At 38.6% G+C, this 14,200-nt stretch overlaps 1 protein-coding gene across 1 annotated transcript; it reads right to left on the reverse strand.

Annotated features, from left to right (window-relative positions):
- Nucleotides 1–274: 274 nt before the first annotated feature.
- Nucleotides 275–13,564, reverse strand: MMP8 (matrix metallopeptidase 8). Its single transcript, XM_004052034.5, has 10 exons — nt 13,314–13,564; nt 10,989–11,233; nt 10,175–10,323; nt 9,962–10,087; nt 6,861–7,022; nt 4,757–4,874; nt 3,760–3,893; nt 3,039–3,192; nt 2,237–2,340; nt 275–1,935 (listed from the first exon to the last, which is right to left on the reverse strand). Exons 1-10 carry the CDS (start codon nt 13,413–13,415, stop codon nt 1,826–1,828), a joined length of 1,404 nt encoding a protein of 467 aa, XP_004052082.3. The 5' UTR covers nt 13,416–13,564; the 3' UTR covers nt 275–1,825.
- Between the last annotated feature and the right edge of the window lie 636 nt (nt 13,565–14,200).

Genomic DNA, 14,200 nt, shown 5'->3' on the forward strand with positions numbered 1-14,200 from the left:
AATGATAATATATACTTGTTTCAGTTTTCTTATTTTGTAAAATAATTTGAGAATAATGTATTAACATACTTGAGGAAATTTTTGAGGACCTCAAATATTTATAAAATATTTCACACACTCTGAAGCAATATCTAAAGTTTATTATCAATATTATAATAATTCTGACACAGGCATTATATATCTGCAAATATATCTAAAATTTGCTATTCCTTTTTATACTTTAGATGAATTATGTGGTAATATTTTAAGAAATTAAAAGCAAATCACAAATCAGTCATTTGAAATAAAAATCTTTAATTTGAACTTATTTAATAGATTATTTTAATTTTTGAACAAGCATAAAGCTGCCAATTTAATTATCTGTGGGATTTAAAAACTTCAACAGAGAAAGAAAATAGGAGGTACTAGTGAGAAATATATTTTACAGTCTACATATTTATTGTATAATAAGCTATGTTATATTCTAATAACAGCAAATATAACATTATAATGATTTTGATATCTGGACTCGCTAGACATGGTCCCATAAATCCTATAGTTCTTAACAAAAAAACCCATCCGTTAGCAAACTTACGCATCTAAGCTCAGTTTAACGCAACTTAATGAGACATTGAATTTTATGCAGCAAACCCAAGTTATCTATAGTGTGTGCCCTCCTGAGTACCCCAGGAAACAGAAGTAAAGAACTGAGGAACATCAGATCCAACTGGCCCATTTGGGTTTGGACTCTAGGAGAGAGCAAGGAGGAGGCAGGAGAGGAAGTGGTGGTTCTCTTTTGGCTGCTGTCCTGGGAAGATGCCCAGTAGTCCTTAGCAAGGGTTCCACTTCTGCATTCTGTGTTGATTCATTTTCATATGTGTAGATGTACTGTGTTTAGTACCTCATGTCTAGGGTTGCTCTAACAAAGTATTGCAAACTTGGTGGCTTAAAACAAAGAAAATTTATTCCCTCACAGTTTTGGAGGATAGAAGTCCGAATTCTGCAGGTGTCAGCAGGGTCATGCTTGAAGGCTATTGGAGGGAATCCTTGCTTGCCTCTTCCAAGCTTCTACTGGTGGCTTACAGTCCTTGGAATTCCTTGGCTTGGAGATGCGTCACTCCAATCTCTGCCTCTGTCTTCACACGGCCTCCTCCCCTAGGTGGCTATGCCTCTCTTCTTCTTATAAGAACAACAGTCATAATGGATTTAGAGCCCACCCTAATTCAGTGTGATCTCACCTTAACTTAACTAATTACATCTGCAAAGACCCTGGTAAGCTCACATTCATGGGTACCTGGGGTTAGAACTTCAACATATCTTTTATGGGGGACACAATTCAACCCACAAAACATATCATCTACATTTCTTTCCAAGGGTAGAAAACAGCACCATATTTTCTGTAAAGGCAAAGGGTACTGTCTAGGTTGTTTATAATCCTTACTTCTATCCAAAATCTAGTTCTAAATTGCATGTAGAAGATATACATAGGACATTTTAAGAAACTGAGGGATGTATGAAGTCAGACAGGCAAGTAATATAACAATAAATCCTAGAAGTCAGATATGTAAGTATTGAAATAGTAAATATTGAGGTGACAAAAAGGCTTACTTTCCTTCTCTTTGATGGAATCACTAATTTAAGATGGAATGTGTAAGAACTGAATAAGCCTCTGCAAATAGTGGAATATTCCAAACATATTTTCACGGAGGACAGGTAGATGGATACAGTGATGGGAAACAATGACTTAATATTGAGAAAAGTATAAGCAGGACACAATGTAATGAAAATGCATGCTGAACTTCCCTTCCACATTCTGAAAATGGATACAGCCACATTTGATTTTGCTTCAGCCATATCTACAGTTAAGCCATTTATTGCCTCTTGCAACTCTGGTAACTCTCTGAGCAATAAGATCAAATGCGTAATATCTTGGTCCACTGAAGAAAAGGAAGAAATCTATAAAAAAAGAGAGATAATTTATTGAATTAGCTTATAGAATATCTCAGATGTCTTCAGTTAGAAAACCCTGCCCCTGTTCCAACATAACATTCAAATGCAAACATGCTATTTAAAAAATTTAAACACCAGGTGCGGTGGCTAATGCCTGTAATCCCAGAACTCTGGGAGGCTGAGGTGGGAGGATTGCTTGAGGCCAGGAGTTTGACACTAACCTGGTCAGCATAGTAAGACCCTGTCTCCTCTATAATAAACAAACAAACAACACATTTATTAGGTTTTTTTTTTTTTTCCTACTTACGTTGTTGCTGGAAAACTGCATCAACCTTACTCTCTATTCCTGGAAAGGCACCTGATATGCTTTTGGGATAACCTGGTTCCATGAATTGTCTTTGGTTATCATATCTGGTAAAAACAAAATGTCATCCGATTTAACACCAATACAGAATATAACGAAAATAATTTTTTTTATTGTATATAATTTACAAAGTCTCCTCACACATATTTTTTCATTCAGTTCTCACAATGCCCTGTTTACTAGGATTAAGAATGGTTAATTTCTCTACCTAAGGGTACACATTTATAAAACATATGGGTATCATTAATTCTAAAACAGGCTTGATGGCTGACACGCTGTTATTACCCAAAGTAAGCTTATATTTTCAAGGCTTTTACTTAATTGGTATATAGTATAACTCCCTTGTGTGTGTATATAGATATATAAACGTACATAATAGGTTCAACTTGGGAACCAAATTCTGCAGGCTATCTGGATAACATTTGCTTGCATATGTCTGAGTTGAACTCATAAGTGAGAATTAGCTTAAATCTTTCTTTGTATCTCACCCTAGCGCTTTGTTAAGGTTTTCTTTGTTTCTTGATGCAGAATCCTCAATACTATTGCATAGACATTTTAATTTTATAAAAATGAAAAATTTCAAAAGCCATGGTAACATCAATCATCCTGTAAAAAAGAATATATTCTCGGTAAAAGCTATTAGAGACTACCTAGATTGTTTTAAACCTTCAAATGCTTGAAGGTTTGTAAGCAGGGTAAAGAAACACAGATTTCAACCTATAATTGAAAAAATAGTTTACGTTACCTCCAGAATTGGTCATTTACAAAGAAGTATGTTTTACTTCTGTAGAAAACAGCTGCGTCAATTGCTTGGACACTGCTGGGGAAGCCATAGTTTGATATATCCTTGGGATAACCTTGCAGAATATCATAGCCACTCAGAGCCCAGTATTGGTTGCCTGTCAATGATTCAGGTTAAGTGTTAAATAAGACTTTTCCATTTTTACAAAATAATATACATATATATACCACTTCTTGGTCTTGCACATAGATATGAAAATGGAACAAATAGTCTTTAAAAGATGAAGATGATAAAGTTAAGTTCAGGGGGGCTGTGAGAGACTTAATGGTTCTCCAGAGCCTATAAAAAATTAAAACTTTTGAGCAAGACATTCAAGGCCCCATAATTGGATGCCTTAGTTTGTGTGACTTTTATACAGAAACCAAATTACAGCCTTGAGGAGTCTTAGAGAATTGTATCTGGGATGAGGATGAAAGAATGCTAACGACAGTCTAGTGTGGTCTCATTTTGTTGGTGAGAAAACTGAGGGCTGAAAAGCAAATAACCCACTCAGGTTCACACAGTAGTTAGTGGTCCTGATGGGGCCCAACCCTAGTCTTCTGGCAAAAGCCTGGCCAGCTTAATGCTGTCATTAGCTCACCATGAACCTGAAAGGGACCACAAAGAAGTCCTGCCCCCTCCCTTCAGGCAGAACTAACATAAGATGAAAACTTTAGGAAGTTACCTTTAAATAGGAAAATGAGGTCTCTGTCAAAATCTTCATAAGCAGCCTGTATACCGGTTGGAAGGGATGGCCAGAATAGAGAAATAAAATTCATTTCGACTCTTTGTAGCTGAGGATGCCTTCTCCAGAAGTACCTAACGGAACATAAGGAAACACACACACACACTTATACATAACAGTGTAAGTAGGCAGTTCCCGTGACTTTTAGGCTAGTGATGGTCCTTGTAGGATTGCTGGGAGAATATAACAATCGAACGAATGCAAAGTTCCTAGCACAGTGACCAGCATATGGCGAAGCTTTATAGTGATATTGTCCATCTGGCGAGTACTTCACAGCTTTCAGGGAAGGTTATGGGAGTGATCTTATTTGATTACATTTGGCATTGTCCTGCCTTGGACATTAAAAAATCTTACTTTGTAGTATCTTTCATTATTGCTCCCACTAAATGCTGTGAACATGTTGATAAAAGCAACAGCACGTACCCTCAGCCTGTGATTGCACACTCACAAAATAGCCAATGGACAAATAAAAATTTTGCTCAGTTTGATGATTTGCTGCACAGCTAGCTAAGCGCAGGTTCCATTTACTTGACTGATTTTGGATGGAACTGGATGGTGCTTTGGTGTTTCAGCTATGGGATTCCCAAGCAGCTGTAGCCCAGGTCTGTTTACATCACCAAAGGCATCTGAATGTTTGCGAATGTTTTCATGGTTTTTTTTCTCCTGGATGTTTTGAGTTACCCAGAAAATACTCAATTGCATAAATTCAGTATAGACACAAAAATGGTACAAATAGTCTTTAAAAGATGAAGATGATAAAGTTAAGCTCAGGGGGCTATGATAATCCTAGTGGTGCCCCAGAACCTATAAAAAATTCCGATGAGAAGCACAAGTATAGAATTCAAGGAAAAGGTGACTAACGTGTGACTTAATTTGAATCCAGTTTTAAGGTATGTCAGTAAGAGGAATCAAAGGAAGAAATATTTCAATTTTATACCTGTCTTTAAAGAAAAGTATTTCTCCACGGAGTGTGGTGATAGCATCAAATGTCAAACTAGGGTCACAGGGTTTGGGTGTGCTTGGTCCAGTAGGTTGGATAGGGTTGCTTGAAAGTCCTGGAAAAAAAAAAAAAAAAGGTCTTTCTTATGAGAGTAAGTCCGGTGTGACTCTTGGGTACATCAGAGACTTCTCAGAAAGGTGAAAGGTCTTCATGTGAAGGTAAGTGCTACCAGACTATACCATAAAGTATTAAAGTAATTGTATATTTCATCCTTTTAAAGTTTTCATTTTTTAATAAGAGTAATGATGGTTTTCAGGGTAAGTTCCAGGTCAAGCTGTGAAGTAAAGAAATTTGAATTCTATGCTCCTTCCTTCCCTTTTAAATTCTAAACTAATTCTTCTCTGACTTTTCAGTTCCTCTTTCTGCTTTTTTGGTCACTCAGTATCTACTGCCTCTCTCCTCACCAAAATCCACTTTCAGGAAAGAATGATATTAGTCTTTTACCCTATAGCATACATCTAAGTCAAATTTTAGCAATATTTTTTCTACAAGTATTTGAATTTTCCTGTGTTTTCTCACTGTGGAATGAAAGGCTATAATAATAGTTAAGATAAAAACATTGGTGAACAAAATAAGGGGGTGTAGTTGGGGTGGGCAGGAGGAAGAAATTGGGGAATAGAGGCAGTTAGGATAGGCTCAACATTTCTGAAATATCTACAATCACAAAAAAGTTCCCTGGTTGTGGCACCCTGGCATGCTTGCTTGATTTTATAGTGCTGTCCCACCAGAGACAGAAAAGGGCTTTCCCCAATTCCACTCCGCTCTGTTCCACTCCATTCAATTATATTTCACTCCAATCCACTATTCCATTCCATTCCACACATTTTTAGAGAGCAGTAAATCCCTTATTGGTTTCTTGTTTTTATTCACAGCCAACTAGGGAACAGAAGGGCAAGCTTGAAGAGAGATGTAATGGTCTTATCCAGGCAATATGGCAAAAGGCCCCTATACTTATCCTTGAAATGTATCAGTGATGCCTTAAAAAAGTTTCTTTTTTTCTCTCCATACTCCACTACCATTTCCTTTCTTCTTCTTGAAAAATGCCTTGCTTTGTTTATATACATTTTAAATTTACATAGACTTATATATTGTGTAATTTAATTAATACATTGTGCAATATATCTCATTCTGTTTCTTTTTCACAAAGTACGAAGTTTTAAAGTCCCATCTGTACTGTTGCCATATGTGCATCTAGTACCATGTTTCTCCCTGCTGCACATCACTTCATGGTGTGCAGCTACCACATTTTATCTGAATAGTCTTCTCCTAATAGACCCCCAGGTGTCTTCCAACTTCCATTACCACAAACAAGACCGCAGTGAACATCTTTGGCATGATTTGTACATGTCCCCTTATGGACCTACAGGAGAATTTCTTTGATAGATACATCTGGGAACAGGATTGCTGTAGGAAAAATAGTCATGTCTTTTTAGAATATTTAAAATTGGGGCCAGGTGCAATGGCTCACGCCTGTAATCCCAGCATTTTGGGAGGCTGAGGTGGGCAGATCACTCGAGGTCAGGAGTTCAAGACCAGCCTGGTCATTGTGGTGAAATCACCTCTCTACTGAAAATACAAAAATTAGCCAAGTGTGGTGGTGGGCATCTGTAATCTCAGCTACTTGAGAGGCTGAGACAGGAGAATTGCTTGAACTTCGGAGGCAGAGGTTGCAGTGAGCCAAGATCGCGTCACTGCACTCCAGCCTGGGCAACAGAGTGAGACTCCATCCCCCCCCCCCCCCCAAAAAAAATTTATATTGGAAATTTGGAAAGCCTAAAAAAGAAGAAAAAAATCCCCACCATCCAAAGACAATAACTGGGAAGCACTGTAGTGCATTTCTTCTTAAACTTTTTTTCTTTTAGGGCAGCAATAGAGGCTCAGCCCCTCACACCTTCTTTGTTAATGCTATATTACTGGGGAAATTCAGAGTTCAGTTTTATAGAAACTGCAGAAGTGCAAAGGAAGAGATATTCAGATCCTGGGAGTGTTCGCCTATTCCCAGGTCCCACCATGTACTACGACTCTCTTGAGAAGACCTTACCATAGATGGCCTGAATGCCATCGATGTCATCTTGAGGGAGTGAGTAGTTGCTGGTTTCCCTGAAAGCATAGTTGGGATACATCAAGGCACCAGGGTCAGAGGAGTGAGCGAGCCCCAAAGAATGGCCAAATTCATGAGCAGCAACAAGAAACAAGTTGTAACCTGAAATGCAAACACGGGTGGTAAACAGCTCAGTGTGGATCCCAGGTTGGCAGAAACATGATCTCAAGGAATGCAACCTCCAAGTCAAAACTGTTCAGGGAAATAGCCCTTCCCATGGCTGTCTTTTTCATCTTTCTTTCTTTCTCAGATACCTGAGAAAGTGGACATTGAGAAGAATCAAGACAGTGGTCATAGATGGCGACTAGGTGAGTATGAACTTCTTATAACCTCTTAGAACCCAGAAAAGCTGCATTTATTCCAATTCTCACATTTTACAAATGTGCATCTGAGACTTGGAGAAGTAATGGCAGAGCCATCATGACTTTGGGAACCCTTCTTCTCTTGCATTCCCACAATCACCATCTCCACTGTCCCAGACACTCAGCCTCACGAGTAGAGTCCCTGTGAGCAAGTAGTTAGAAGAGAAGCCAGCCCAGCAGTGGAGCAGCCTCAGATGGAGGGCTGGCTCATGTCGGCTCCCTCATCACCCACAGCTTAGCACCAGCTCTTCTCTGTTTCTGAGCTTTCTAAGATGCTCTAGGAATTCTCTACTGGAGAGAGACAAATCCTACCCTTATTGCTCTCTTTCTCCATGTTTTAACTTCCATGAGCATAGTGCCGTTCACAACTGGAAACTTAAAACCTTCCCAGGATCTCACTTCCTATCAAATAAAGCCCAACCTCTTTTGCCTGGCCTTCAAGACCTCTTCCACTTGGCTCCAGCAGATATTTGAGTGCTTGCCTTTTAACGTGAATCCTTCAGTCCAGCCAGTCTACATGTTGCCTCACAAACACACTGATGCATTTTTGTGAAAGCGCTAAATTCTAGCCACCAGACCACCAGGGAGGCACTGCATTTTTGTATATGCCTCCTTTTAAAAAAAGCCATAATTGTAGAGTACCTACAACATACTAGGCAATCTAATGTTATGCAATCCTCATAACATTTTTCTGAAGTTTTATTAACAATATTTTTATAGTAAAGTGACTGATGCCCATAGATTTTGAATAGCTGGTACTTGGTCCCTCAACTAGTAAGTGACAGATTGGGGTCAAACCCAGGTATGATGGCGAGATCCATGCTCTTACTGCAATGTTCAACTTCCTGTTGATAATTAGCCTGCTAAAATTCTACCCATGCTCTAAGAATTGTTTTTTATCATCACATCCTTTTAATTATGCATTCATGAGTGCATTTCAGAAAAATATCTTTGAATGCTTGGAATACCGTGAAAGGAACTGTGGGCAATTTGTTGTGGTTCTCTGCTCTACAGGGAGTGCATAGTCTAGAAGAGGAGAGATGTGTGCAAACAACTTGAAAGCACACAGTGAGTGATGACAGAGAAGGAGATACAAAAGCTGTCAGAATTCTGCAGAGGAAGTTCTCATTTCCAGGACAAGGCAAGACAGAAGGTGGCCTTTGACATACATAGCATGGCAAGATGAGAGAGATTTTAAAAGGTGGTGCTTGGGGCATGGGAAGAGTATCTCAGGGAGAGGAAGCAATTCAAGCAAATCAAGAGGAAGATGAAAAGCATAGGGTGTGACCTAGAAACAGTGAATGTACAATGTGGGTGTTAGCCCGATGTGAATGGTATACGTGAAATAAGAAGACAAGCCAAGAAAGACAAGGATGAACAAGCACCAAGAGCCTTCAATACCAAGTGGAAGTATTTGGACCTTATTTGGTGCAGAATGTGTAAACATTGAAACTTTTAAGCATGAGAGTGATGTGATCCAAGATGGGCTTCCAAAAACAAACCCTGCTGCAATGGTAGGAAAAATTAGAGGGAGCACAGACTGGAGATGGAGAGTCCAGTTAGGAATCTAGATCATTCGTTCAGGTAAGAGGTAATGATTATCTGAACTAGTGAGGAGGGCAACAGGGAATGGAGAGGAGCTGAGGGTTATTACCTATCTTTGGCTACACACAGCTCCTAGCATATGGACTTAGGTAGAATAGACCCTCGTAACATATCCATGTTGAGAAAATGGCAGGAGGAACAGGTGCCAAGCAAAGGTAAAAGGTGCCTTTCTGATTATTTTCTAAATGTGCTCTCTGGCATATTGTTACCCCATATTTTGTGAAGTACCACATGGTCTGGGTAAACCTGTCCTCAGCCTCATTTCTTCCCTTCAAGCAGCCCAGTCCTTCTTAATAGGAGCCTTCTCCTGAAAGGAGTGGCTTGCTGCACAGAAGCATACCACTGAAAAAGAGCTCCAAGAAGATGAACTAACTAGATGAGAGGGAAGGTGGCTGCTCTTTTCTCAATAGACTAATTTCTAATTATGAAAATTGTAATTTCTAAATGAATTTCCAAAAAATGGAAAAATAGGCTAATTTCTAATTATAGAAATTATAATTTCTAAATGAATTTCCAAAAAATGGAAAAACAGGCTAATTTCTAATTATAGAAATTATAATTTCTAAATGAATTTCCAAAAAATGGAAAAATAGGCTCTTTTCAAACATCACTAAATTTGGGAATATTAAAGATATTCTAAAGCAGTATCTGTAAAGAACCAGATAGCAAATATTTTAGGCTTTGTGAGCCAAATGATCTATGTCGCAATTACTCAGCTTGCCATTGCAGAGTGAAAGCAGCCATTTATGATATAGAAACAAATAAATGTGGCCCTGTTTCAATAAAGCTTTATTTATACAGATGGGGGTCAGGCAGGATTTGGCCATAGTCTGTAGTTTTCTGCTCTCTGTAATCAGATTCAGCACGTCTTTTTCTTTCTTTTTTTAATAAAAACCCAAATTGACTTAGTATCATGAGGTAGCAAAAATTTCAAATGATCACTTTTTGTGAGTTTGAAATATTATGTTACCTTTGTTATGTGTGTGTGTATGTGTGCGTGTGTGTGTGTGTGTATTCTAATCTGTAAAAGGTTAATTCAGAAGCTGTGTGTGGACATAATCTTGATTAACTTACTTGCGGAGGTGTTGGTCCATGTTTCTTCGGCATCAAAATGAGCATCTCCTCCAATACCTTGGCCTGGCTGAAAGGCATGAGCAAGGATTCCATTGGGTCCATCAAATGGAGAATTGTCACCGTGATCTGAAATAAGAACATTTGTATTAGATCCTTGCCAAGTTTCAGGTTAGCCAAAGAAAGCAAAACTGAGCATGACTGCTTTGTACCTACCTCTTTGGTAAAAAGCAATGTTGATATCTGCCTCTCCCTGTGAGATCCTGGTGAAGATGAGAGGCGATGCAACACTCCAGAGTTCAAAGGCATCCTTGATAGCTCTTTCTACCTCAGCCTCTGACAGCTGTGGGGTATAGTTTCGAATCCTTCAAAATGAGAGGATGTATGAAGAGTTAAATGTTATTTAGAACAGTAGTCCATCAACTGATGAGTTGTTCTGTTTTGAAGTGAGTTGCATCATGGTGTGCTACCACTGGAGAGGATAAGGAGGGAGTGCAGGTCTCAGGGTGGAGGACAGATGTGGGTTCTGAACAAGTTAATACATGTCTTTAAACCTCAGTTTCCTATTCATAAAATGAGGATACTAATATAGTATCCCTCTCATAGGGCTGCTGTGGGGATTAAATACATATAAAGCATTTAGTTCATTACTTGTCAAATAGTAATAATATTCCACAAATATTAGATATTATTATTATTATTAAGATGTATGAAAGGAGGGACTTGACTCTCTCCAGCAATGATTAAGCCTTTGTTGGGTCCTAAAGTAAGTGCTTAGAGAGACAGCCTAACATTGCTGTAGTCCTCTTTAGATTGTTGGAGAAGGAAGACTAAAACGGGAAGCCTTGGAGTGGAAAGAACCCACGGTATCTCAACATTTTCATTCTCATATTCATTCACTACTCACACTCTACAAAGGCAGGGATATTTATCTACTTGTTCCTAGTGTATCCCAAGAACAGTGTCTGTCATATAAGAGCCCAGTCCATACTGGATGAATGAGTGTATCCTGAAACCCTAGAGATATCACCTGTAGGTCAAGTTAGTGTGTTCCCACTTGGGGTTTCCTGGGGTTAACATAAAACCACCACTGTCAGGCACTCCACAGCGAGGCTTTTTCATCATGTCCAGAGTTTCCTCATTTGGCTTCCCCGTCACATTCAACCCAAAAAATCGCTGCATTTCTTTAAGCTTTTCAACGATCACATTAGTGCCATTCTTCCTTGTAGACTGATACTGGTTGCTTGGTAATTGGTAGAACTTTTCCAGGTAGTCCTGGACAAAGACAAGCACATAGGGGTCTTGCTGTGAAAGGACCTCCAGTTCTCTGGTCATTTCGCAACCCTTTCTAAGTTACTACAGAGGTCTGATAACTTGACAGCCCCAGGAACAATAACACAAATTAATTTGTAGGTTGGCTTTGAGAGAACAACGCGTTTTAGAAAGAACAGTTCCTCCACTCAGTGCTCCAGTTAATGGTTATGCATAAAAAAGGGTGTCTCATAAGGGATGAGGATCACATCACACAGGCAAAGTGCTACTCTACAGTCAGGAGACTGTCTTCTTGTTTTTACAAAAAAATTAGGACTAACATTAATTGACTTCTCTTGAGGTATTTGTTGCATCAGTGCAGTTCCTCTTTTTTATCCTCTTCACTACTGTAGAAAAGGCTTATTTATTCTGCTGAACAAACGGAAGCACAGAGAATTAAGGAATTTTCCAAGTGATGATTCAGATTTTAACTCACCATGTTGCCTCTCAAATGAGAACTGATAATTTCAAAATAATTTCAAATATCTTTTAGGGGAACAGCAATATCATTGATATTAGCATTTTATTCACCAAAGTAACTCTTTGGAAGTGTTAAATTTAGTCAAAATCCAAAGAGTTTAGCCTAAAAATTACCTATTTTAAGTTTGGCTTAAAAGTTTCTTCATACATAGTGAAATGTAACCTAATTAGACCTCATGCTGCCTGTGAACACCTGGCAACTTGTCGGTGTCTTAGTCCATTTTCTGTTGCTATAACAGAATATCTGAAGCTGGGTAACTTATACATAAAAGGGGCTGATTTTCTCTCACAATTCTGGAGGCTGGGAAGTCCAAGATCAGGTGGCTGCATCTGGTTGGCTTCTGAGATGGCCTTGTGCTGTGTCATAACATGGCAGAGAAACGAAAGGGGAGCAAGCATGTGTGAAAAGGGGCAAAACACAAAGGGCAGCCCCTCTTTATAATACCCATTCTATTCATTACTAATCCAGTTCTGCAAGAGCCAGAACCCACTCCAGCGAAAATTAACCCAGTCACACAAGAGTGTCATTAATCTTTCTTAATGACCTAAGTATTTCTTAAAGGACCCACTGTCACATGGGCTACTAAATCTTTAACACATAAATTCAAGGGACACACTCTAACCACAGGAGTAGGTGACACTGACCAGATCACATGCTTTGAAATCAGACAGGCCTGGGTTCAAATCTTAACTCTGCCATGAATTAACTGTGAGCACTTGGACACATTATTTATCTGATTTAAGATATTTTTGTCTCTGAAATGAAAATAATAATGCTCCAATAAGGTTCTTGTGAGGATTAAATGAGATATTTGTGAAATGTGTAGCAGTTGCCTTGCATAGAATAAGCACTCAATGGACTTTACATTAACCTGGGGGCTACAATTAAGAGATAACCTCTTAATAATAATAATGCTTTCTCCAAACTATAATGCTAAGAAAACTGTGCATGAGAGATTTGTGACAGAATTCCCTTGTGTTTCTTAAAAATTTGGGTTCACTTTCAGACTGTGAAACAATGGAAAAAAACTATTGGTTCTGCTTTTATAATGCTTCCAAGAGTTTATAAACAGTCCACAATCTGAGGCTGGGAAATATGATTTTACTGTGTACTGATTTCTAGTTCATTGTAATCCACCATCCTCACATTATTTTCTATATCTGGAATTTTTGGCGGCAAAGAAAATGCCTGTATGGAAGCACCAGACATATAGTAACTTGATTGCAGATATCCTGGAAGGAAAAACCTTAGGTAAATGAGAAAGAAAATGATACCATTTTATAAATAAAACCATTTCTTCTACAAAAGTTTCCCAACTAGGGGTAACTCTACAGCAGTATTTTCCCAGCCTTTAAAGAATTCAGCTTGTTTTCATGTCCGGCTTTTAAAAGGCCTAGTCTTTATCAGCTTGGAACCCTCCAAATCACTAAAAGGAGATGTTCAATCTCAAACTAATCACCCAAATAATTTCTTTCAGGCTGTTTTAATTAACAAGAGAAAAAAACCCACACTATTTCCTAATAATCAGCAAATCAAACATCACCTAACTGATAGTTCATTTACCTGAACAATTTTTGTATTTTTCTCTTTAGAAGATACAGGAAAGGCCTTGGAAATCTGCACATGGAGTAACAGCAGAAATGGAAGCGTCTTCAGGGAGAACATGATCTTCTCTTCAAACTCTACCCCTCCTGGCTTTCTTTCTGTCCCTCTGGGTAGGGCCCTTCCCTGGCGAGCACCCTGAGGCTCACAGCATCATGTGTCACTCACAGCTCTCTTGCAGTCCTCTTTAAAGCCATGTCTTAAACAATTGCTGCACCAGGAATATGAAGCAACATAGGTTAATTACACTCTGACAGTTTTGCAATTTTATAATGTGATTTAGTACCCCCAAATGGGGAAGTCTTTCAACAGTCTTTCAAAACTCCAACTTTCTACTCTTTGCTTTTGGATGTTTTAGTTATTTCCTTTTACAAAATTGGTCGAGGAAAAGGAACAAGGGACTAATCCTGAAGTTATGTGGATACATTTTTTGACTATGTAAGATGTTGAGGTTGAATTAACTTATGCAGGGGAATATTTTGAGGTTTGTGGTAGATATCTTGGGACCAAGGAGCCCAACTAGAGAATCTCTGTACTTATCCTCCCTCACTGTATGTGGAGAGAATGAGTGACTGTGTTATTACAAAGCAGACTTTGTATGGGGCCTAGAGCTGCTTCTGGAGGATGTGGTTTGGTATCTATGTATTAGAAAATCCCTAGTCTATAAGCTAGACTTTCCATGGAAAAGATAAAGAGAACAATACTGATGATGATAATAATGAACATTTGCTAAAAAATTATGATTGCCCAGACATTTGTACTGTGTTCCATGTATTACCCCAATCCATCTTCACATAGCCTTGGGAGGGAGATGCTATTACTATCTCCATTTTACAGATGAAATCAAA

This window comes from Gorilla gorilla, chromosome 9, assembly GCF_029281585.2.
Source record: "Gorilla gorilla gorilla isolate KB3781 chromosome 9, NHGRI_mGorGor1-v2.1_pri, whole genome shotgun sequence".
Lineage (NCBI taxonomy): Eukaryota > Metazoa > Chordata > Mammalia > Primates > Hominidae > Gorilla > Gorilla gorilla.

Bases quoted from the DNA above. Each gene is read 5' to 3' on its own strand.
- MMP8 (XM_004052034.5), bottom strand. From the start codon at position 13,415: ATGTTCTCCCTGAAGACGCTTCCATTTCTGCTGTTACTCCATGTGCAG. The intron at 11,234-13,313 runs GTAAATGAACTA...GTCTTTGTCCAG, and splicing joins AAAATACAAAAATTGTTCAG to GACTACCTGGAAAAGTTCTA. The intron at 2,341-3,038 runs GTAACGTAAACT...TGTTTTTACCAG, and splicing joins GTAAATGACCAATTCTGGAG to ATATGATAACCAAAGACAAT.